The sequence below is a fragment of the Gallinula chloropus genome (assembly GCF_964237585.1).
Source record: "Gallinula chloropus genome assembly, chromosome: 6".
NCBI classification, from domain to species: Eukaryota; Metazoa; Chordata; class Aves; order Gruiformes; family Rallidae; genus Gallinula; species Gallinula chloropus.
In genome coordinates this window covers 26,480,665-26,505,289 of record NC_140091.1, presented here as the reverse complement: position 1 = coordinate 26,505,289, position 24,625 = coordinate 26,480,665, and the positions used below count along the sequence as shown (strand labels likewise).

Below are 24,625 nucleotides of genomic sequence, written 5' to 3'. Positions count from 1 at the left end.
CATCTTAAACAGAAGCCTGTGTGAATCCAGAAATGTCTGCAGTCAGAAAGCTCCATTAATCAGCCGAACAAAGGCAGTTAAAAGATCAGCGATGCAGATACGTACATCTACTGCAAATGCATCAAAATGAGGCAACAGGAGACTTTATGGAAATGAACTCAAAGTCAGTGACAGTGTGGAGTATCTGTACTAGAATCTTAACAGCCACGAAATTTAATTTCATTATATCATGCAGGATGCAGATTTTTTTTTTCCCAGAGCAAAGGACTAATGGCTATTCAAAAGCTTAATTTTACTCTCTTCCCCCTCTCCTTAAGAAGAAGGAAAGCCACACAACAGCATACATCTGAATACATGGAAGTCACTCAGCAGCAATTTTACTCTGCACCAGAAAGAAACATAGTGGAAAAAAAATGTTAGTTACTAATGAAATTTACACCAAGAAATAGCCTCAGTTGTGGCCCTATTAACAGGATTGTGCTACAGAAGAATTTTCCTGTCTTTCAAACACATGCAAGCAACAAATTATTTGTTTACATTAAAAAAAAAATCTTAAATTTCTTATTGCAGAAAGAAATCAGCCTTTGCAGGTTCAAAGAGCATTTTACAGATTGAGCTATTTCTCATTTTCAGCCTCAGACGTGCGTCTTTGAATCATTCCTACCTGCTTCCTTTGCCAAACCTAGTGAAGTGAGACCCAGAGGAAGCAATCAATAGCCACGTTGTTTATGGTGAAGCTCCTATTAAGCTTCAGTATTTTTTGATAAAATGAGCACTGCTGCACTGAAGAGGTATGAAAAGAGATTTGCCTGCTACAGTTCTGCAGCATGGCCAAATCTCAAGTCAATGCCACATGACTTGGGGAAAAACACATAGTTGCAGTGGAAGGACTTACTTGGACTTGAATCTACAACAGAAAGTATCCAAATTTATCAGGAAGGGGATAGATTTGGTGCCTGTTTGCCCCAGTGGCACTGAGAACGCAGAGAGACGTTGTATTCATTGTTAAAGCTGAGTAACTGATGTAACCAATCCCCCCGCAGCACGGCGATGCAGATCGGTATTACACACACATCACAGGCCACTCCTACCTACGCCAAGCAGCACATTAAGAGACAATGACGCTTGGCAGCTACATCATAATTCTGACATGCCTGGATCTGATTGCTTCTTTTCCATTTATGCATGTGCCCACAGAAAAGCCTTAAATTACAAGGATTGATATGGCTGTCCATGCTTTTTGCTAAATTTTAAGCTGTCTTAACAGCTACATCTCTCACACTTAACTGTTTACAAGTGGAAGCCGTTTAGTAAATCCATTTGCTTATTCTCCCTGTGAACACCCTGCTTTGGTAACTGCCTGTGTTGGTAGCACTGCGTCCATTGCCTTGCAAAGATGGGACAAGAAGGATGCTGAACCGGCAGAGGAAGGTGTCATGAACTTAAATCTAATTCTCACTGGCAACTAGAATGGAGTCAAACAGGCCAAAAGCACCCCAGATAGTGCCCAATGTCATGCAATATTTGTCCGATGTCTCCCCTGGAGATGCATACTCCCCCTTGAGAGCCAGCTAGTGCACAGTGCTCACCCCCTTCTGAGTTTGGAAGGCACAGATCTACAGCAGTCTCTCTGCTCTGCCCTGGTCAGGCCCCACCTGGAGTACTGTGTCCAGTTCTGGGCCCCCTGGTATAAAAAGGACAGGGATCTCCTTGAGAGAGTCCAGAGAAGGGCTACGAAGATGATTAAGGGCCTGGAGCATCTCCCCTATGAGGAAAGGCTGAGTGAGCTCGGACTGTTCAGTCTTGAGAAGACTAAGGGGGGGACCTAATTAATGTTTGTTAATATCTTAAGCACGGGATGCAGGGGGAATGGCCAGCCCCTTTTCAGTGCTCTGTGGAGACAGGACAAGGGGCAATGGCTGCAAGTTGGAGCACAGGAAGTTCCGCACCAACATGCGGAAGAACTTTTACCCAGTGAGGGTGACAGAGCCCTGGGACAGGCTGCCCAGGGAGGTGGTGGAGTTTCCTTCTCTGGAGAGATTCAAGACCCGTCTGGACACCTATCTGTGCAATATGTGCTAGGGAGCTGCTTTGGCAGGGGGGTAGGACCCAATGAAGGTCCTTTCCAACCCCTGTGATTCTATGATTCTATTTTGTGTGCACCTTTTTTTTAAAAACTATGTAATTCTTCTCAGTATTTTACCATACAGATTTATATACACAAATATCTAACCCATACTGATACATCACTATTTTCTATGCACTTTTTAGAGTTTAAAAAAGGTTTCTATAACTGAGAACTGTAACACTTATTTGTTTAGAAATGAGCTTGAAATGTCATAAAATCCATTGCTTTTAAAATTTATTTACTGAGCACGTTCAGACAAAAGCTATGTCACTACACAAACTCCAGCTAGCCACATTTCAAGCTGACCACGTATCAAGTCAATTTCCTGTGATCAGACTGTCTGATTTACCCATAAAGAAAGTTTGAGGGTTTTTTAAAGATCTGCTAATCCACTCAACTCATTCATGACAAGTAACATAGGAGACAGGGAGAATACTTTGCCTCATCCCAAAAAATTAAGAAATTGACTTCTATGAAGTGAATAAATACACCCCTACCTGAAAACTTCTGTCCCATTCCTACCACAATAACCAAACCATACACACCAAATGAGGTTTTAAAAGGTTAAGGGATAAGCAAGAGAGACCCAGCCAAACAAGCAACTCAACTCATCTTCAGATGAGTATTGGATAATGCTATTTAAAAATAATAATATTGATTCCTGCAAGTGCAATATCCAAGTTCTACCCAAGTTTGGCAATTTTGCACAGAAGTAATTTGAATGCAAACAAGCTTACTTGCATGTTTGTCTGCCAGTACAATAAGTGTGCTTGATATGTCTCTTCTTCTGTAGAAACATACCACCTTTGCTTCCACGTTTCCATTGGCAGTCTGAAACAGGGAAAACCAAACAAAACAGAGCACAAGTCAAGAACTGAACCGTATGCACTGAACTACCAAACTTCATAGATAATTTGGAATTTCATACAAGAGCTTCATAGCATCACCTTTTAACACCCTCCAGCCACAGATACCTAACACAAACTCTGGTGGATCCATTATAGGAAACAGTTTGATCCTTCCCTCCTAATCACCATTTTTAGCCGTTACAGATGTTTCAAGGGATGAGAAAAAAACCCCACACACTTACCTGCACTGACAACATATTAACTTTGCTGCTTTTCAAGTGATGCCTACATTTAGTAGAATTCAAAAGCATCTTTAAAATCATAACAACTGTGAAATGTAACGACAGAATTCAGGTTTAGGCTGTTCTCCAAACTCTGTAGGACAGCAGCAAAGCAAGAAAGAACCCAGCCATTATTGCCTTCACAATAGAAATCACTTAAGGCTTTCTTTCTCTGACAGCACTAGTGAGATAAACAATGACTAACACTCACAAAAAAATCATTCCAAAAGCAGAACCAAGGAAGCTGCACCAGGCAATGGTGTACACCAATGACAACATACAAAAATGTCTGAGTTTCTGAAAGGTTTGGGATTTTCCCCTCCCCCCCTTAGAACTTTTAAAATGAGGTAGGTGATTGATGTTTTGTAAGACAGTATCTGCTGACTGTGAAAATGGCTTTATGCAAACTCCAAGGGAGTAACTCGGGCTTGCAACAGCCCAGCCAATATGCCCTCTCTAAAATAAATAATAAAAATATTGCATCTTGCTTCTGAAAAGTCCTTGAAATCCGTGCTGATGCCACACAGTTTAAGAAGTGAGAAGACTCACTCATGATTTCTCTCTTGGAAGCCTGCAAAAAGGGCAGTGGATCAGCAATCTGTCCCCAAGGAAACAAAATAAAAACTGATATACGTGCTTGTTACTATGATGTGAATGGAGGAAAAGTTTAACCTTTGATAATACCAGTTTTCCTACTACAAAGGAATAACAAATCAGACAATATGCACAATGCACAAATATTTCCCCTCCCAGCCTAACAGGTTTTGGTGTGGAGCCTGCAGAATTTCAATCCCTGTTTAAATAATTCAGAACTTTTAAGTTTTGGGGAACTAAAATACAAAGGCAGAAGCCATCTTGTTAAAACACAAATGGAGAACTATCTATTCGATTTAATTGCCCAGGCTTTACTTATACTCACTAAAAAAAAATGACAACACATGATACAATGATTCATTTAAACCTGAAAAGCCCATTTGAAAGAGCAGGTCAGAGAAATGCAGCTCAAGCAGAGGAGTTGCACTGAGGGATCCAGGCTGAAAGCTCGTTTTTCAAAGGCAGGGGAAGAATGAGGAAGGAAAAGAGGAGGAGATAATCACTTTCTAGGAAAGTGGTGTTAACAAATCTGCACCCTGTAACTGATGGAATACAGTTATTGATACCTCAGGGCTATGGACCCACTGGCAGTATTTTAGGAACTTGATCTTGTTTCCTTAGTGGAAAAGAGACAACGTATTTGTTCTGCAAAAGATGACTAAAAAGAAGGCCTTGTGAGGATTATGTACTTGTCCTTATATTAAAAAAACTCCTCTTCCAAGTAAGTGTTTCAGGAAACATCGCTGAAGAAAGACGCCTAACTTTGGTCACTCAATTTAAACTGAAATCCAAACCAGTGATGTTAACATTCCTTCTGCATGAGCTGCAATGGACCGGCTGGTACTAACCCTGAGAAGGTGGCACGTCAGCACACAGACAAGTGCCTCACAACAGTCTTTCCTCCTTAACTAGGCGAAAATCGAGATTTCAGGTGGCTTCCCACAAGTAAGCCACCGTGCTGCCCTTTTAGACCTAATGAAAGGGAAATTCAGCAGACAAAATACACTGGCCCAAAGGACAACCAGCAAAACAAAAGCCAATGGAGCAGATAATATCTCCAAACCTTCCCCTTGAGCAAGGGTCTCCGCCAAGAAAAATCAAATCACAAAGCTCTCCATCCTCTGGGCAAACTGTTATTACATTATCTTCACATCTCCTGCCTTTCAGGTGGGCACCTTGAGAATGACCTGCACTTGGCCACTCAGTCCTTTCATACCAAAGGAGAACAACCTAGCAGGTCTCAAAGCCTTCCAGATAAACACAAGATTACCAGAGAACTGTTAGAATTGGTTTGATATTAATCAAACCAAACAGATCATAAACTCAATTAACTTCCAAGACTTGATGGAAAAAATCGTTTACCTTATTGAGCTCTTCTATTCTTCGTATCAAATACGGGTTACTTGAGGAGTTTTCAAAGTAGACGTAATCTGACAAAAAGAAAAAAAGACTCCTTAAGCCACAAACTGCTAAAAATTGCATCAGAACTTCACATGTATACCTCTAAGGGACACCAAACCAGTTCCATTTCTTGGCATAAGCTGTATTTCAAATGTTCCTACTAAATCCAGGATTTTTAAGTGAGGAAATGCAAAATCCATGCCAGCATAAGGAACACATACCAGTGCACTGTGAAGGCAATAAACTTACTTTCAGGAAAAAAATATAAAAAGGAGAGGAGCTCTAATGTCAGTCTGAAAGGCAAAGCATATATCTTGTCTCTCTGATCAGATTATTTCCACTTTGATCATGCTGCTGTCTTTACTTGCTTCCTCTTCTTACCAAAACGCAGCCACTTCTCACTAGCAGTATGCAATCTTTCCCCTCCAGCTCAGCTTACACCTACTGCCCATTTACTCAGAACGCAAATACTTTCAGCTTTTCTCTCATCTTCTCTACTCCTCGGCCTTCTGTGCCTGTATTACCCTAGAATATCCTTTGCAAAACTCCACACGGTAAGCCAAACAGGGCAACACTCGCGTTTTCAACTTGGTTAAATATCTTAAAATAGAGGAAGTCAATCCGTTTTGAAGGCAGTACCCAAGGCAGAACATCCATAGCCCCTGGGCATGACTCAGGCTATCTTCTGCAAGGAAAAGGGTGCTCCAGCACCGAATGGGTGCTTAGCGGTGCTAGCCCTCTGTAAATAAGCACAACTACCGAAGCTGTTTGCCTCAGTCTCCCCGAAGGGCAGTCTGCACTGTTTCCTCCAGACACCCCCCCCCCCCCTCACCCAAGGGTCTCTCTGCTCCTGAAAAGCTGCACCACGAGAGCGAACCATTCCATTCTTATCTCCAGGGTGACCCGGGAGACAGCGGAGCGCTCACCCATCACGTCCTACAGCAGCCCTCCCAGTCCCCCGTGTACCACACTACCGGAGCTCCAGACACCGATTTATTTCAGACAACTGGAGGTCACAGACGGAGCCACTGCTGTGTGAGACACCAGCACGGCAGGGAGCACTACACAAAGGAGGTAGCAGGAACCACCACCTTGAGCTACCTGCAACCAACTCGAGTGCCTCCACGTCCCTTCAGCAGGGCCGAGCTGCCTTAGCAGAGGCCAGAAGTTAGGAGCCCCAGGAGTTACAATCCCAGGAGTGGCAATTTTTAAAGCAATGGCTTCCAAGCTCTTATCTTTAAAAAAAAGAAAGCGTGTCATAAGCCATGAGTTGCAAAGACACCTTGACAAACAAGCCTCAACACTGTCTTGGTTGGGGTGATGACGCTGCAATGCTGATACTCAGAATGGGGCACGTTTTGGGTTACCCAACCCTGGTGTTAACAGGGCCAATAAAGCATAGACACACTACTTATTTTTTTTCATGTTTTTGTGCATTCTGTGCTCCAGACCTTTCAGACTGATGGCCAGCTATCTTCACACACACTAACTCTGAGCAACACCTAAACTTCCTCCCTGACTGCAAGAGTTGGTTCCTCCTAAATGCCACTGCCCTGCATGTTGAAGGAAGCATGATCTTATCCAAGGAATTCAGACTGGCCATACACATTGTACAGGCTGCAAGAGTTGGGCTTGTTCAGCCTGGAGAAGGGAAGGCTCAGGGGACACCTAATTACAGCCTACCCCTTAAAGGGGTCCACCAGGAAAGGGGGAGAGGGGCTGTTGTGGTAGGACAAGGGGTGATGACTTCAAGCTGGAAGAGGGCAGGGTTAGGTTAGATGTTAGGAAGAAATTCTTTACTGTGAGGATGGTGAGGCCCTGGCACAGGGTGCCCAGAGAGGCTGTGGCTGCTCCTGGACCCCTGGCAGTGTTTAAGGACAGGTTGGATGGGGCTTTGGGCAACCTGGGCTAGAGTAGGGTGTCCCTACCTATTGCATGGGGGTTGGAACTAGATGATCTTTGAGGTCCTTTCCAACACAAAGCATTCTGTGAAAACTAAAGTTTCCCAGAAATGGTTAAAACACCCAAGTAACCAGATCCTAATTCACTGTCAAGTACTGGATACCTGCTCTGTGCAGGACAACTCCTCTAACAGAAGTCACAAAACCAAACAGGTATTTGGCAGCTTCAGCAGTATCAACTCCTGACTGAAATAATGACAGGCAGGCATTAAAGCAGTTTACAGATCACTGGGGTAAAGAGAAACCTCTGCTCTCACAGCAGGACCACCCATGCCCTACAAAGGCGCTGAAGAGGAGCACATGGAAGCTTCAAGATGCCTCCAAACTCACCTCAAGGCCCCACCACCTGAAGAAAGGACAAGTTATTTCCCCCCACCCTTCACTACTCCCAAAACAACCTGGTACCCCTCACTTCAGGTACTTCTCTCTGGCTGAGACAAATGCAAAAATCTTGTATTTGTGAACACTGTGACTGAAAAATAAAACTGAAAACTAAAGGAAATGTCAATCTCTGTCTTGAATATAACCTTGTCTTTAATTCCACATGCTGCAGGTGACCCTGGCGAATCTTCATAGTTCACATCACTTTTCTAACAGCTTTTTTGCATGTACATGTGTGCATATATTCTCACAGACAAGTGAGCATTAACTCAATTTTTCATGTAACTACAGCTTATTGATTCTAAATTCTGGCATGGACTTAAAGAATGTTTAGTGACAGATGAAGGGTTTACCAAAGAACAGCTCACAGCAGTATCCAGGTTTGAATAATAAACCCCCCAAAACGTTACTTTATCCAGCAGAAGGAACATCTCCAAGTCCACGCTCCAGGGTCAGTAGGTGCAAAGCTCACACAAAGTACTGACTGCATGCATGCCACTGGTGAACGTAGCACGAAGGCAAAACCCAGGCTGTCCCACAGGATGCTTCAAGAGCTGACATGACATGGTATGGAGGTGTGTACTTAGACTTCATGATTTCATCATGTCACAAACACACAGCCCAGTACCTCTCATCCATGTTTTAGACTAATCCCACAACCATGTTGAGCATTTCACCAGCAGCTAAGCAACTAATGAAGGAACCCTATCTCCCATTACTCAAATTACCTGGAAAAGGTTTTCTTCTGCTCTGCAAGTTGTGCAGAGTGCACTGAAAAATCACATAAAACAGAACATGAGCACTTCAGAGGGGAGTAATTAGTGTTTTTCAGAGATTTTAAATTCTTTAACTACAATTAAAATGCTATCCTGCACAGAGAAATGCTGGAGTTACTCTTCCACAAGTACAATGGAAATTTTAAGTCCAACAAACTACTCTCCCAACTGATGCCATAAGCAGGCGAGAGGGGTCCCTTAAATTGTTCCATATGCAACAAACCCAGAGAAAGGTGGTTTCCTCACACCACGTTTAAAGGAGGTACAGCAACACATTCCACTGATCCTTACACCCCAAAACACCTCCTGGCCACTTGAACAGCACTTCCCCCTTCCTCTCCAGCTTCCTCCCATGGAAGTGCACCCTTCTCATACTCCTACCCAACTAATACTATTCCCAGTTCGCTATCGGGAGAGCAGCTACCACTGCACTCATCTGTGGGGACAGACACACATCACATAATGCAAACACTCCACAGGCTCCCAACAATCCAGTTGTGGATGGGAAACATCCTGTATATACACGACTGCCTGAGTCTCTGTGCCCTGGGTTGAAAGAGAGGATGGGGAAAGACAAAATTAACAGACCTTTGAACAACAGGAAGACGGGCACCTCAGCTCCTACCACAGAGCAGGAAGAAAAAGAGTACACAAAAAAAAATACAGTCTAGGGACAGAGAAGTAGAGCTGACAGCAAAACAAGGCAGGCTCTTCAAACACAGCAGTCTCTCTAGCCTTGCTAATCTATCGGCTTTCCTACTTACAGGGCTGCAGGACTAACCTATCTGTCTGCACCTCAGCAAGCACAGCACATCCCCTTACAAACAGCACCCGCCGGAAACAGGCGGGCTCACTGCTTACCACCCAACCGCCGGAACGAAGGCTGGGGACTCAATCCCGCGCCTCCGCGACAGCTTGCAGCTTCAACTCCCAATCCCTGAATTAATCAGCCATGCACCCACATCACGATCACAATTAACAGCCTCACTTGTGCACATTATGGAATTCCCTATGATCAGGCTAGAGCAATGACCAAGGAGTGCAGCAACAGCACCAGACACTATGGACCACCATGCATATCTCCACCTTCCGACACGAACTCCAGGTGTGTTCCTCCCTCTTACCTGTACTGTTGCAGAGCAGAAGTACCCACATACATATCTCTACCCAAAAAACCTTTCTGTCCAATGGCATTTTTTTTCCCTGAAGCTGAGAGTGTACACAGCTTCCTAGAAAGACACACTGTATCATACAGGCACCAAACTGCTACAACAGTCACAACAGTACTGCAGCTAAGACCAGAATGACAGCCTAGACCACAGAAGATGGAGATTTTCCACAGCGGCAGTGAAAGAATCGGTTTTAATTAGTAATAAACATAACAGAGTTTCTTTTTGCTCTCATACACTTTGAATACATTCTTGCAAAATAGCTTCCCCCTCTGCCCTCTCTACACGGGTCCACCGAAAAAGCAGGAGGGGGTACCACAAGAGAAAGAACACAGGTTGTCTAGACGTCATACATTTATAAGATTAGACATGTCTGAGCTACCTAATGACCTTAGGGGCTTTTAGGTGACCAAATTGCAGAAATGCCCAAAGGTATTTTTATTCTCCCCAACTTACATTTGCCTTTCAAACTAGAAGCACTTTCTGGGACCACCCTCGCTGAACCTTACCTCCAGCAAGGCCTCCACGCTGCCAGCTGCATTAGCTGACAGATGTACTCAGGGCACAAGGGAGGCTGAGGCCTCCCTTCCTCTTCCCACACTCCCTACGGGTGTTGGGACATGCTGTGCATTTCCAGACGTGATAAAGAAGTAACTTCACGGTTGCAAATATTACCCCTGCCCAATACACAAAGCTGCTGCCCTGAATTCAAGATGAGTGTCAAGAGAGCACATAAACTCGTGATGACCTGCTTACTTGGTGACTTATCTTACAAGAAATATATGCCACCTCATACTCAAAATTTCCAATTCAATTTCGGGCCAGTTTCTTCTGGTAAGCTCCATTTTTCAAATTATTCATCAGCTTGGTACTGAAAGCTGTCAATTGCTTTACATTTTGGATAATACAATCCCTCCTGAACCACATTCTCCTGAAAGAGGAGGCCAGAGAGGCTGGCACTGCTTTCAGCCTACAAGTCAAACCATCTCACCTGGCAGAGCCCCATGCCCCATTGCCTTCTGTCTGTACAAAACCCAACATCACTCAGAGCAGCTGTCACCTGACAAATATTTAGTTACAGAACAGATAGAGTATCAACAGAGAAAGCCTTACCAGCACAATATTTTCATTACCAGAAAACCAAACTGAAACACAGTTGTTTCTGTTGCTAAAAGATTGATGAGGTCCAATACACCCGGCAGTATTTACAATTAACGTATCTGCACACCAGGTATTTACAATTAATGTCTTTCACGGATCGACAAAGGTATATATTGGCAACACAAGTTCAATCCATATTTATCAGACAGCAGTATCTGTGGCTACTGCACACACAGGGTATGTGCTGCCTCGTCCTCAGCTCTCTGTGCCACGGGCAACCACGACTACTGCTAAACTCCTCATAAAAGGAGTGGAAATGGAGCAACAATAGGAACACATGAGCCTCTGACACACCTATAGTCATTTAGCAAGGGACATGGCAAAAGCAAGCACCACCTCCTGCAGAAATCTCCACTCTGTACAGCTAACAGCAAACCATCACTACATTTAGTAAGGGCAGGTTGAGGTACCCCAGTTAAATGAAACTAACTTCGCCCATCTGACAAACCCAGAAGGACAGCAATTGAATCAACCCCTGACTGAAACCTCTGACCAAGACACACACCTCAAAGGACTGTGCTTGTGAGAAGAATCCACCGCTCACACAGCATGTGTGCTCCCAAGGTTAGCTGCTGGTGTCAATAAAAAGGCTCAGCCACAACAAAACAGGGGAAAGTTACCCAAGGGACGAGGTCTCACTGCTAAAGCAGAGAGCCTGGGTTTCACCAGCGCATCAAGATTAACACACAGCTGCACCACTTCCTTAAGTCCAAAGCCTGCAGTAAACTTCCTAGATATAAATTAGCAATGGCAGCTCAACTCAGTACATGCACATACATCCAGATCAGCAACTACCCTAAACACACAGTGAAAGAAAGAAGTCCCAAGTCGGGTAAAACCAGACAAGACTCCCTCCAGCAAGGAAGGGTGCCATCCTCAAGAGCCACCGGTCGCAGGAACTAGGAGGCTCTGGCAGTCGGTCAAACATTTTAAGTCACCATCAAGTCTACAGACATCACAAACTCCCTTCAAGAAGGATGGGATGGCTCCACACACAAGCAAAGCGATCCACAGCCAAATTCCCCAATGTACTTGCAGCTTCTCAGATGAGCCACAAAACACTCTTATTAAAGGAATTGTTGCAGCCCTACCCTTTTCCTTTACGATTTCCTACTTCAGCCAGGCAGTTAATAGTCTTCACTTGGGACTTCCTATACCATGACTCCCCTGCTAGCTCCCACAGCTTTCTAGGTTCAGTAGAAGTTGAAGAGTTGGCCTACGCAGGGAGTTCTATTAGCACACTCTCTCCAAAATAGCAGTTATGTCTAGTTAATTACACCCTGAAATGACACGTACAGAAAAATCTTAATTTACAATGTTGTTTTGTAATTATGTAAAATGTTTGTTTTTCCTATGAGACCAGCCCTTACAATAGAAAGTTGCTTTTACCCTCCTGGAGAGCATGCAGGCAGCATAAGAAGGGTGCCTGTAGAATCCTGAGACTATAAGGATGTACTGGGAAGACAATATCCTAGATATTATAAACCAAATAAACCACCATAACGCTCATGCACCAAGCACTTCGGCAATGAGCAAGCATACAGCCTCTCCAGACTATCAACTCATGATACACTGTAAAACCTCTAAAATAACTGAATTTATAGATGCACACATACAAAGATAGGCAGTATATTCAGCTTAACTTCTACTTCGCACCCCTGCTCCAAAAAAAAAATAACCACAACATGACTTCAGAAAACCCCAGAGCTGTAAAGTGAAGAGACCAGCAATGTACAAAGAAAGGACAACTCAGTTTCATTTAATAATCCCAAGCCTCTATAATGACAATCAAATTCCAGACACGTATCCACACACATTGGCGTGCCGAGGCGACACTGAAGATTGCTCTGTACTACAGGAAGTCCAGCCTCACGTATTCAAAACGCGTGGCAGAAGTCCATGTTCTCGGTTTCATACCAGCTTCTACTCTTATTTTCAATTATAAAACACAAACCCAGACATCATCCCAGTCCCCAGCACTGAGAAGGGAAAACCAGTGGCAATTTTATTCATATACAAGCAAAAAAAACCCGTGTACTTTTTGCCAAGTCCCCATGAAACACACACCTGTATGGAAAGGGCAGACGCCGATAATCAGTGCAAATATCGGTACCTTATTTTACCATACTTTGGTACCACACTTTAACTCAGAGTCAGCATGCTGTAAGAAACTCAAGTTGGTTTTCTTGAGTTTGTTGATACATCTCTTCTTATAATGGCTAAACTGTTATTCCTAAAGGCGGGCTGCCCTGGATAATGCAATCAAAGCCATGAACATAAGAGAAGCAGGAGTAGGCTTTTATCTCACCTTAAAAATTTCCAAACAGTAAAACGTTCAAGAAACAAAGATTACCTACATGTTCACATGGTAAACAAAAAGTTCACACCACATTTTCTTCCAAACGTGCAGAACTTTTATCTAGAAAGGGACAGCTAAAATATCTTGGCTGTTTTGAGATGAAACCTACACATTAGTTTTCCTGACTTGCCTCCAAAAAATCCAGATTCAATACTCCCCAAGCCATAACCTTAAAGCAGAAGCAATTCCTGGCAAAATCCATCAAACAGGACTACAGATTATGCACAGACCTATAAGAAAAAGCTGATGCAAACTTTTATCAGTGCAAGCTGTTGCCATGTCGTAAGTGATGCTACAAAAACAAGCGAATAAAATCCCCAAATAAGCCCAACCCAAATGCTCTGAAGGACCTGTAACAGTTACAAATCAAAACTCAGATACCTACCAATACCTACCACCTACCACCCAGAACTCTACTCAAGCTAAGAAACGTTCTCTTTTTGGAGAGAAGGAAAAAAAAAGTTAATGACGCGCAATTTGTTTGGACAGACTGACACATGTGATCCAGTTTAAACTCTGAAACATGAAGGGATTTTGAACTTCCCAAAGCTCTTCAGTCCTTTGTTTTCTACCATGTCAAAGGTGGGGGGGAGGGGAGAAAAATTCTTGTCCAGCTACCTCATACCATTTTTTTTTTGCCTGATTCTTAGCAAAATGAGATTTATGCAACTCCATTATCCATGCATTAGTTCTTCCCTATTAACTCCTGAACCCTTTGTTTGATTCCAAACATTTCACAGAGGGACAGAAGTCTCGAAGATAATTACATCCTGATCACTGTTCCCCATCTTTAAAACACAGATACTAAAACTAGAAGAGAAAGTGAGAAAGGTAAGAGAGACAATTAGAGACACGAGATGGTTCCTGTTTCAGAAGCAATTAATAGATTAGGCTGTAAAGCAAATCAGTGGAGACTCCACAGTGTGTGGGGGAATTACCAAAAGTGCTTGCTTTCTTACACACCTCCCAACATCTCTATTGTCAGTGCTGTTCCAAGCAGGTCCTGGGCTCGATTAACTTCTGATCCGATTCATTAGGACCAAGCGTGTTCCCAAATGTTTACCCTCTCTGCTGGGATATAGCAGGGATTCTGCCTAGCAGCAACAAATTAGAGGCTTGAGATCTCAGCTCTGGATGAGGCACAGAGTTCCTACATACAGTACCTTTCCCAGTGAAAGTGCAGAATTACAAAGGAGTGGGAGCAGGAGAGCCACCACCTCATGGAAGAACGAATGTGAATTTCCCATACATCAATGTCCCTCACAGCCCCAGTGGCTGTTTTCAGTTGCAGAAGATCTGTGGGGAAAAATCCAAAGGACAGCAATCTGCTGGTACTTGTGAAAAAGGAGGTTATGGGTGTGAGCTGTACATCATAGGTCACTCCAAGAGAGGAACTATGGCAGCTGAAGGAACTGCTCCTGGGGATACCTGCTTAAAGGTAAGGTAGGGAAACCGCGTACAAACAAGACTTGAACTTCCAAAGTACTACCCTGAGGATAAAGAAGCAATTCTGATGCTAGAAATCAATTATAAGACAGTAGAAGGAAACCCATTTCAATTAATCCCCTCCCAATATCCCAGCTACAACTGAGGCACACTCACATGTGGCACCAAGCCTTTAGGTTCACTGCTTTACTCCCTCCAGCTTCCAGCAGGACAAACATACACTCAACATTCATGGAGAACCCCCTTTTTACTCTCTGCCTTACATGAGATATCTAAGCACGATTCAAAGTCCTCTGGACACAAAGCCTGTCCTGCCACTTCAGTTTCCCAAGGATGTACCTATACAAACATTTTCTGCAGTGGCAAAGTTATTTCAGCTGTGTCAGTGTAAGTCTTTGTGAGGCAACAACACGAATGAGCTAACGGAAATAGTCCAGCCTTAAAAAGCCAAAAAACTTGCCCCAAAGGTGGGTTGTAAAGGAAGACCAGGATGGTCTCATTTGCAGGAGAACCAGAGAAACATTTGAGCGGATGGAGAAACTAGTAAGAAGAGAACTCCTTAAAAATGGAATATTTGGGGAAGGTTGGGGGGGTGCATAGGAGAGGACCATCTTCAAACTGCACCCTAACAATCTTCTCTCGCAGCCAAGAGTACAGCCTGTTCCATTGCAATTCTCATTACTAAGGACAGATAAGAAAAGAATTGTTTTCCAAAATATATTTAGGCAGAACAGATGATGACAAGAAATCAGCTTTGTGCTCCCTGCAAGTATCTCAAGATTTGCAAAACAAGAACCTTTGAAGTACTGAGACACCAAGTTTGGTATCTCTCTTAAGAAACAAACAAACCACCAACAAAAAAAGTTGTGGGTTATTGTTTGGGTTGTTTAAGAACAACATTGAACTGCTTAGGCCATGGTATGACAGTATATTAAGTCCAGGAGTAGGGGCTTCAGTGCCAGATCAGAAACATCACGGCTTCACAATGTAAAACACGGATGAAGAATAAACTCCCGCCATAGTTTTGCAGATGTTTCTTCAAGCAAGAGTGCCAGGGAAGCTGATTCATCCCCCGCCTCTCATACCACCCCCTCAACTTGTGACAGCTTCTCCTTGGATGGGAGGAGGCAGGCATGCATGTGGTAAACCTGGGTCAAAAGAGTACCTCCCAACCGAAGCAGTTCCCTGACCTGCTTCGCTGCACAGGCACGCGGAGCTGTGTAAACCCAGCTCAGGAAGCAACGTGAGGACAGGAACAAGTGTCTGCGAGCAGGCGCTGCTCGAGTCGACGCTGCCACATGAAGAAACATCCACAGAATCTGTCTCACTTGGCTGGTTCAAATTTGCTCAGATGTTGACAACTTCACTCTGTAAGGACAAGCTTTGTGCTAAATCAGGAATCATCTACTCACACCATACTAACTTTATGCTTGGTCAAGTATCGTCTGTCCTCCTACATCTTGCATAAAAGCACGAAGCCCCTGAATTAACCGGAGCACATGACGTGCAGTTGAACAGAGAGATTACCACGGGCCACATCTGACAGCTCAGATCGGGGCTCTGGCAACGCGCAGAGCCAGAGCTGTGAAACCCCAGGCGCCACGCAGACTACGCAGCTTGCGAGGAACACACATGTAGAAGGCTAAAGAAACCTTTCTTCTTTTTCTTTCACTCGCAAACTCACTTTAAAGCTGCCAACTAACTTCTCTGCTTTACTTCATTGATCAACGTCAAGAAAAAATTATCTCGGAACACTCTTCCTTCCTAAAGACATCCAGCCAAAGCGCTGGAAAAGGGAGATGGTGTGCATGGTTTGAGCTGTGCAGACTGAAAGCTTCACCAGTACTTCACAGGTCCTTCCCCTGGATGCCTCCCAGCTTACTTCAGCAAGCAGAAACTAAGGTTTAGTTAAGAGTGATAAGCCAAAAAACAAACAGATGTTTAATTCTGCAGTAGATAGTGAAGAAAACCTCATTCTTCAAGACTTAAGCCTTCCCTTGGGGCTTAAGAAGACAATAAATTGAGGAAGTCTTGGTTTCTCACAAGACAGACTACTCAGCAATGGAGATGCATATAAAGGAAAAGCCCCCACACCAGCACTAAACTTATCACCCAAGATATGGATCAGGAGCTCTTGCTCCAAGGGACTCCCCCGGGCTTGGTCAGGCTGAGGTATCATCCAACCATCCTGGCTTGCAAGGAAACACAAACGTTCTTCACGGTTTTTTGAAGCAAACAAGTAAACCAGAAGTACACTGGCTGTGGTCTTTATGGGCCGAATTCTTTGCTAAGAATGGTTTCCATGAGCCTTGAGGCATCAAATGGTGTTTAACCCACTAAGAAACTTCAGTAACAGACTGGTGTGCAGGGAAGCACAAGAGCAGCACTGGGGAGAAAAACAGGCATTTCGTGAACCTTCCAAAAAGAACACTTTCTTCCTTAATGTTAGGGTTTACTGTATATTTGAAGAAAAACTGTGTCATATATGAACATAAAAAGGTTGCCAGATAGATTTAAAGCTTAAATCGTGTTATGTTTGAACGTGCAGCACCAACTCCAAGGATCTCACAATGTATTAATCTCCAGAAACAGCTGTATCCCATATCCTACTGGACATGAGAAACTTGCCATCTGCAACAGAGAATAAATTAAATTATTCATCTAAGCACCAGAGTTCAACCCCTTTGAACTGTGGCACAACAAAAGTTCCAGTAAAAGAAGGCTGTGTCCTTTTAAATGTGAAAAATTCCTCGATGTCTTTCCTTAGTGAAATGCTCTTACGCATTAAATAATTACAGCAGAAGCTCATTAGTTCTTCTTAACAACAGACAGTCCAACAGACCAAATTTGGTTTTACAAGTGGAGGAGAGGAGGAATCACACCAGACTTAAAAAACACTTTGAAGCAGGGCCTCTTTGTATATTAGGTGTATGCCAGTGAGCTCCGAGATACTGAGGAGCTAAAACCACAGTATCTTACAAGACCATCTTACCCAACCGCTCCAGTTTATCTAAACCTTTGGTGAAACTCAGGCAAGGCAGCTGAAGGGCTTAGTCAATTACCTGTTTGAGGATTTTAAATAATAAACAACCTTGCAAAGCAATTAAATAAGAGTGTAAAAACTCCTTACTTGGTGTAGAAGTAACACTGATGTTACAGAGTATTTGTTGCCAGAAGATGTGGGGAACTATGAGGAGGCGACCTCCAACAGTCCATACCCATGCTTTCAGGCAACCCCAAAGTGCTCAGGAGTACTTTGTACATCCAAGTAAAAACAGTAACAGCAGCCACCTTGTTCTCTCCTTGTCTTACTGGGGGGGAGATAAGTACTCTCTATTTATTTGAAGTTAGGATGTTTAAACATCAAAAGTTACTTGGTAACAACAACTAGATGCAAGTGAAAGGAAAAATCTCTTATATCCACCCCAAAACATCACCAGTTAAACAAAAGATGATGCTTAAATGATTTAAAAGTCTTTTTTCCACAATTTATTATGAAGTATCTTTTATTCACCATCACTGAAAGGCAAAGCACACAAGACCAGAGGAGTAGAACAGCGTGGGAGCACTGTGGAGGGGTGGCTCAGCTGGGCTGCCCACCCAAGTGGTGCCAAGGGCCAGCCCTGCCACAGGCAGGCTGGGTTCCCTCACCCCAGCCCTGGCACAGCCTCCCACACACCAGCCCGGGGACTGCTTAAACTCACTAATCTCCACAGCTGTGCTGACTTTCTATGGGCCAGCAACACCAACCCGTCCAGAGGCAGCCAAGGAAAAGAAGAAGAAGCAGCAGGTGAGCATCACCCTGCTGGGACAAGGAGAGGGAAGCCAGAATTCCCCCTCTGGCAGAAGCAAGCCAAGTGCTTTCACTCCACTTTGCCAACTGGGAACGGCTTTACAGCTATCACAAACCCAGAGAGCAGCCTGTATGGACACAACTGCCATAGTTCTAGTCCCCATACACACCTAAGCTGGCTGACAACAAGCTTCCCACCACGCAGCGTTTCCCAATCAAAGGCTGACAAACCCTGAAACAGACTGGTATGGGGAAGAGGGGAACGTAAAGGAAAGGAAGACTGTAAAACACTAAAAGATAAACTTGTGTAACTAGAAACAATGGAAGGAAAAGCTGAAGAAACCCACTGCCTGGCTGTTGCTGGAAGGAGATAAGCTAGAAGCCATCTTATATTTATTAGGGCCAATGACCGCAGAAACCTATCAGTGAGTTGCAAGAATAAGCTCTCATTTTTATTACCTTTACTGGTTATTTAATAACCTCTCCTCCAAACCCCCCTCTCAGCTCAGGTTACCTTCAAATACTTCACTTCTGCTGAAAGAAAAATATAATAAAGAAAAAACCCCACGAACTCAAAGCCCCCAACACACACAACCAAACCAAAACCATCCCACAGTAACCCCCCTTGCAAGCCAAAATACATACACACTGATAACAAAGCAAGGGGGACAGGAGAGGGTTTTACACAGGGCCCTGCAGTTAAATCATCTGAAAGACATGCTCCAGATCTGGACTCAACAATATGCTTCTACGTAAGCTTCCTCAACAGCTCTGTGCCTCAGCTCTTTACCAAGACAAACACAAAATTATTATTGACATCACTGTGATGTCAGGAGGACCAAGGCACCCATCTGCTCACAGCTCTCTGGCAACAGCGTGGATACCAAGAGTCGCACAGCGCCAGGAGAATCTGGATTCCAAACAGGGGTATGTAATTGGATGGGGAGCAGGTCAAACCACGGTCCCCAGCCACACATTAATAACACCCTATAATAACAGAGAGATGATGTCATGCTGCCATTCTTAAAAACTTTGGGGACAGCTACGCTGAAACGAGGGGTATGACTACACACCAATACCAAGTCTATTCTAACCAGCGGGAGTAACACCACCAACTGAATCATGGAGCTTCTGTCCCCAGCACCCTGGAATAAAGCTGCTGGGAATCTCTGGTGCCATCCCAGGCACTATGGAGTCTACACTTCACTTTAAACACGCAAGATGCTGCTGACACGTATCTGCTTGACTGACCTGCGATCGTATCTTCCGATGCCATTTAAACACACCTTAAACATGCCACAGGCTCAAAAGCGGTGACAGTTCTGCAGCCTAGAGGGCTCCCAAACAAGAGGGTAACTCTTACAAGTGGAGAGCACACAAAAGGCTTTTCATCTACCAGCATAAACTGACATTTGTCTCAGCAAAACTGTTGGCTTTAGTAGTTCTTCCTCCATCCTTCCTCTCCTTTCTTTCCCCATCCCCGTGTTCCCAGCCCTCCCACTGAGCCCATTCAGCTGTTCACACAGTCCCACGGTGAACCAGATCGGGTAGCTGATGCAGATTAAAAATAATTCAGGAAAAAACAAAGAGTGAGGAGGAGGGAAGGTGGAAAAATTTTAGTTCCTCAAATCAGTGCAAGATGGAAATGCAAAACCCATTGTTTCACTGCACCAAGGGAAAGACAGAGGGGCACAGGCCTGCAGCAGGGCTCAGTCCTTCTTGTACTACAGCTAAACTCTCCCAGAGAAAGTAGAGACAAAGTAGCTGTTGCAAAGTCTCTTGATACCGAAATGACCTGTTCTCTTCCAGGCAGCTGACACAGCACTCTCCTGAAAGCAGAGCCTGGCACTAGCCAGAACAATGAACATCTCTCTCCCACATACATTTTTTTCATCAGAGGCCCCAAATTGCAGCTTGGAGGTCCCAAGCTCCTCGGATCTGGTGTTTATCCAACATTCCCATACGGTCTGTGATCATGCAGACTGAAGCAGCAGGCCAGCGCACCACAACTCCTTCCAAGCAAAAGCAGCTCACTGTCATCATGCTGCCATTTATTTCATGGCTGTTAAGAAAACCCTCACCTCTGCTACTCTGGAGGCAGGCAATTCCAGGATTTCTTTCTGGACAATGAATACAATCCCATACTTCATCTTGGAATCTGATACCCTGGCATCTTCCCTACACATTTTAAAAGTTCCAAATCCCCTCTGAACCACGCTAACTTCCAAGAGTCCTGTTTTTACTGGCAACCAACCCCCACCTCCATCACAAATGTACCAGTAGGGACTTGGCAGGAGAACCAGTTGCTTTCTCTAAGCAACCTGATGCCACCAGTCAACCCTGTTGAGTCTTAAATCCATTCGAGTGGCAGCTCTTAATCCCCTCCACCTCCTTCCCCACACACTTGATCAGCCACACACCACCAAGAAGACAACTTGCATGTCACCTTCATCCCCCATAGTGAAGGCTCCTCAGCTCTTCTACACAGGAACTGGAGAACATACTTCATGTCCTCTGGAAAAGCTGTCAACTATGTGTTTAAAGTCAGCCTGCATCAGAGAAATGCAATCCACCTATAGGTTTCTGAAAGGTAAGCCTCCTGGCATTTCGTGATTAGGCTATCACCATCCTTTTCTGAGTCAGGGAACATGCCTAGGAGCACCACTGATTATAGTGAGGGAGCTGCTTTTGGTAGCTGTGAGGTCTGGAGTTCATACAAGGCAACTCAGTAGCCACTAGAATAACAACAGATTATCTGCTGAACGTTTGTCTTCCAGCGGAAAGCGTGTGAAACGACTACACACAAACCCCATTCAGGATTTAACCCTGCCCGGGAGTTCACACTCAACTTGAGTGCACAAACCCACTAATGGGAGATACCAGCACCAGAGGTCAGAAACAATTCAATAGCACAAACTCCTCTGGCTCGGCTGAACAGAGAGCTCACACAGAAACAGCTGCATCCATCCATATGTTGATCTTGGTAATATGTCAAATCAAGACTTCATCCATATGTACGATAAGGCAGCGCCGTAACCTCGGCTGTCAGCCAGCTGCCTTACCCTCTGCCTGGAAAGGTTATGGAGCAAATCCTAGGCACCACTTCCAAGTACAGGAAGGACAAGAAGGTGACAGAGGTCGGCCAAAATGGGTATGCCAAAGGCCTGGCCAACCTGACCCCCCACCCAGGATGAAAAGACTGGCTGTGTGGCTGAGGGGAGAGCAGGGGGGTCTTGTACACCTTGACTTCATGTCAAAGGCCACTCTAGTCTCCCACAGCATCCTTCAAATAAAAACTGGAAGGTGCTGAGGTGTGGCATGGATAACTAGTCAATAAAGGTGGGAGAAACCTGGCTGGAACGCCAGGCTCGAAGGATTGTGATGAGCAGTTACAACCTTCACTTGGCTGCCGTTACTAACAGCATTCCTCAAGGATCAACGTGGGGGCCAGCCCTGCTTAGGGTTTTTTAATGATTGGGATAGGGATTAGGGTACACTCTCTAAAAGTCTGGGATCTTGGGAAAAGTAAACGACATGTTGCAGGGCAGGGCTGCTGTTCAGATGGACTTCAACAAGCTGGAAAATAGACTAAGAAGAATGTCAGGAAGTTCAACTCAGGCTAGAGCAAAGCCCCCTGTCTGGGCAGGATAACTCCCTGCAGCAGGGCAGGCCATCAGCGTGGCATCTCTGCAGAAAGGCACCTGGAGAAACACCATGCCGCCCAGAAGCCAGCAGCACACCCTTGCAGCAAGGGTGGCCAACGTGGCCGTGTGAGCAGGCAGCAGGGTGAGGGGACAGATCCTGCTCCTCTGCGAAGCACCTGGGAGAGCTGAGTCCAACTTGGCCCCGAGGAGCCCAAGGGTGGTGACATACAGGAAGGACTCCAGCAGAGTACAGCAAGGTGGTCAGTGCTGGAGCATGGGACGTGTGAGAAAGGCAGGGGTGGGTGAGGTCAGCCCCAGGGGGGCAAGGCCCAGGGGAGGTGTTACTGCTGTCTACAACTACTGAGTGGGAGGCATCGAGCAGATGAGGACAGGCTCCTCAGAGCTGTGAGGGATAAGCCAAGGGACACCAGCTGGAATGCAAGAAAATCCAACCAGGCACAAGAAAACAAACACTTGCCATAAGCGTGGGCAAACACTGGACAGGGTAAAGCAAAGGTGGTCTCACCATCCTTAAGAGATACTGAGGACTAAGCTCACCACAGCCCCAAGCACCCAGCTCCAACAGGACAGGTTCTAGCAGGAGGTTGGCCTACTGTGATCTACAGAAATCCCTTCCCAACACCCATGGGGTGCACAGTACAGACTCTGTCACACAAAACACCCAAGACAACATTTCACCTAAGAACAGCACCCAAAACATTAAATGCCAAACAATAACTTCCAGGAAACAATCTCCTTTGCAAGTCACACCAGGGACTGAGCTGTAAATTTCCACAACTCATCTTGCCCCTCATCACTTTACCAGCATCTCCAAAACGACACAATGTTACAAGTACACTAACAGCTTATAGGAACCCAAGAAACAAAGCCAGGACAGTCAAGGAGTGCACCTCATCCTTCTGTAAAACCAGGTGCAGCCAGGAAAAAAAAAAAAGAAAGAAAGAAAAAGAAGTACAAGTGTGACAAAAGAAGTAGCATTTTACAGAGCACAAAGTAAGGGTAGGCCAGAAAAGCAGAAAGAACAGAAAGTAGTTGTTGATGGAGAGCGGCCAGACAGGATGACTTGGCCACCTTAACCATATTTCCCCCCCCCCTTGTTTACTTTGCTTCACTTTTACAGAACTCCACAAGAAATAAAGAGATTTGAAAAGGGGGGGAACCCCACAAAAACACCTCCCAGCACATCCTACAGTCCTGGGGAGAAGGAAGCTCCACAGAACAGCTTTTATGAAGGAAAATGGCCGAGCACAGATTCATGCCAGACCACCCTGTTTATATTCCACAAAACGCAGTCCCAAACCCTGTTGCCTCTCGGTTCTCTTCACGTGAGTCAAAACAAAGGACAATCAGACAGGAGCGCAACCCTGAACAGGAGGCTAATGGGAGAGCACACAACAGAACAGCAAGAGTGGAAGGGGAGGCCAAGACCAGCAGGATGTGCCTCACGCGAGCCCCCCCTCCCCCCAATCCACCAGAAGCCTCTGCCCATCTTTGTGCATCTCCTTATCTCGCCAACTCCTCCTCGGTCCCCACCCCTACAACCTCGCGTGACCCCCATCCAAGCGGCTGCCCCGCCGCCCCCGACCCCGTCCCGGGGCCCATCCCAGCACTGCCTCCCCACGGCCCCTCCGCTCTCGCCTTCCTGCCGTGCCCCAGGCCCTGCTAGCCCGCCTCACCCTGCCCGTGCCCCAGGCCGGGATCCGCGCTCCGCTCTGCCCCAGCCCCCCCCTCGAGCACCCGCAGCCCCGCACGCCCCGTGCCCCTGCCCTCGGCGCGGCCCCACGAGGCAGCCCTTCCTCACCCCTCCGCGCCTCTTCCCCACATCCCCCGCTCGCACAACCCACGCGCAGCCCCCGGTCTCTCCCCGCTCCTCTCCCCGCAACCCGCACGACCCAGGGCTCCCCCGCAGCAGCCCTTCACCCCGTTTAACCCCGCGCCGGGCCTCCCCTCGCCCACCGCTAGCCAGGCCCCTGCCCCGCTCCCGCCCCACGCACCTCACCCGCCCGCCCCGGCCATCGGCCGCCCCTCCAGACCCCCCCCCCCCCCCACCTCCAGCCCGCCCCAGGAGCCGCCTGAACCCCGGCCCCCCGCCCCAATGTTCCCCCCCTCCTCGGCCTCCCGCGGGGCCCCCGCCCCGCCCCGGGCCTGCCCCGCCGCCGCGGCCCGCCGGGCCCCCGGGGCGCCGCTCGCACGCGGGAAGGAGCGAAGGGAGGGAAGCGCGGCGAGGCCGGGCCGCGGCGGGGCCGAGACCCCGGGGACTCTTACCTCCAACCCGGTACATGTTGGCGGCCATACCCGGGACGGGGCCGGTTGCGGGCCACTCCCGCCGCCACCGCCTCCAGGTGCCGGATCCGCTGGAAAATGGAGGCTGGGCGGCCGCGCGGGGGAGGGGAGCGGGGGAATTAAAGGGGCCGCGCCGGCTGCCGCCCGGCCGACAGAGAGGGTGGGAGGCTGGGAGGCGGGGCGGCGGCGGGCCGGGGGCGGCGGACCCGGGCGGACAGGGGCCCGGCGGCGGCGAAAGGGAGGGGAAGGAGCCGGCCCGGCCCGCAGCGTGAGGGCGGTGCTCCGCGGCCTGCACCCGGCGGGAGGGGAGCGGGCCGGGCCTGCCGGCGGGCAGCGCCTCGCTTCGCCTCACCGCGCCTCGTCGCTCGCACATACGCTC

At 46.5% G+C, this 24,625-nt stretch overlaps 1 protein-coding gene across 1 annotated transcript in view; it reads right to left on the bottom strand.

Moving 5' to 3' along the window:
- MTA1 (metastasis associated 1) overlaps window positions 1-24,256 on the bottom strand; it is a gene marked incomplete at its 5' end in the record, with an annotated part of 85,040 nt that extends 60,784 nt beyond the window's left edge. Inside the window, 3 exons of the mRNA XM_084265890.1 lie at window positions 2,866-2,959; window positions 5,214-5,281; window positions 24,229-24,256. Coding sequence (XP_084122016.1) covers window positions 2,866-2,959; window positions 5,214-5,281; window positions 24,229-24,256 — 190 coding nt within the window. The remainder of the gene's footprint in view (window positions 1-2,865; window positions 2,960-5,213; window positions 5,282-24,228) is intronic.
- Between the last annotated feature and the right edge of the window lie 369 nt (window positions 24,257-24,625).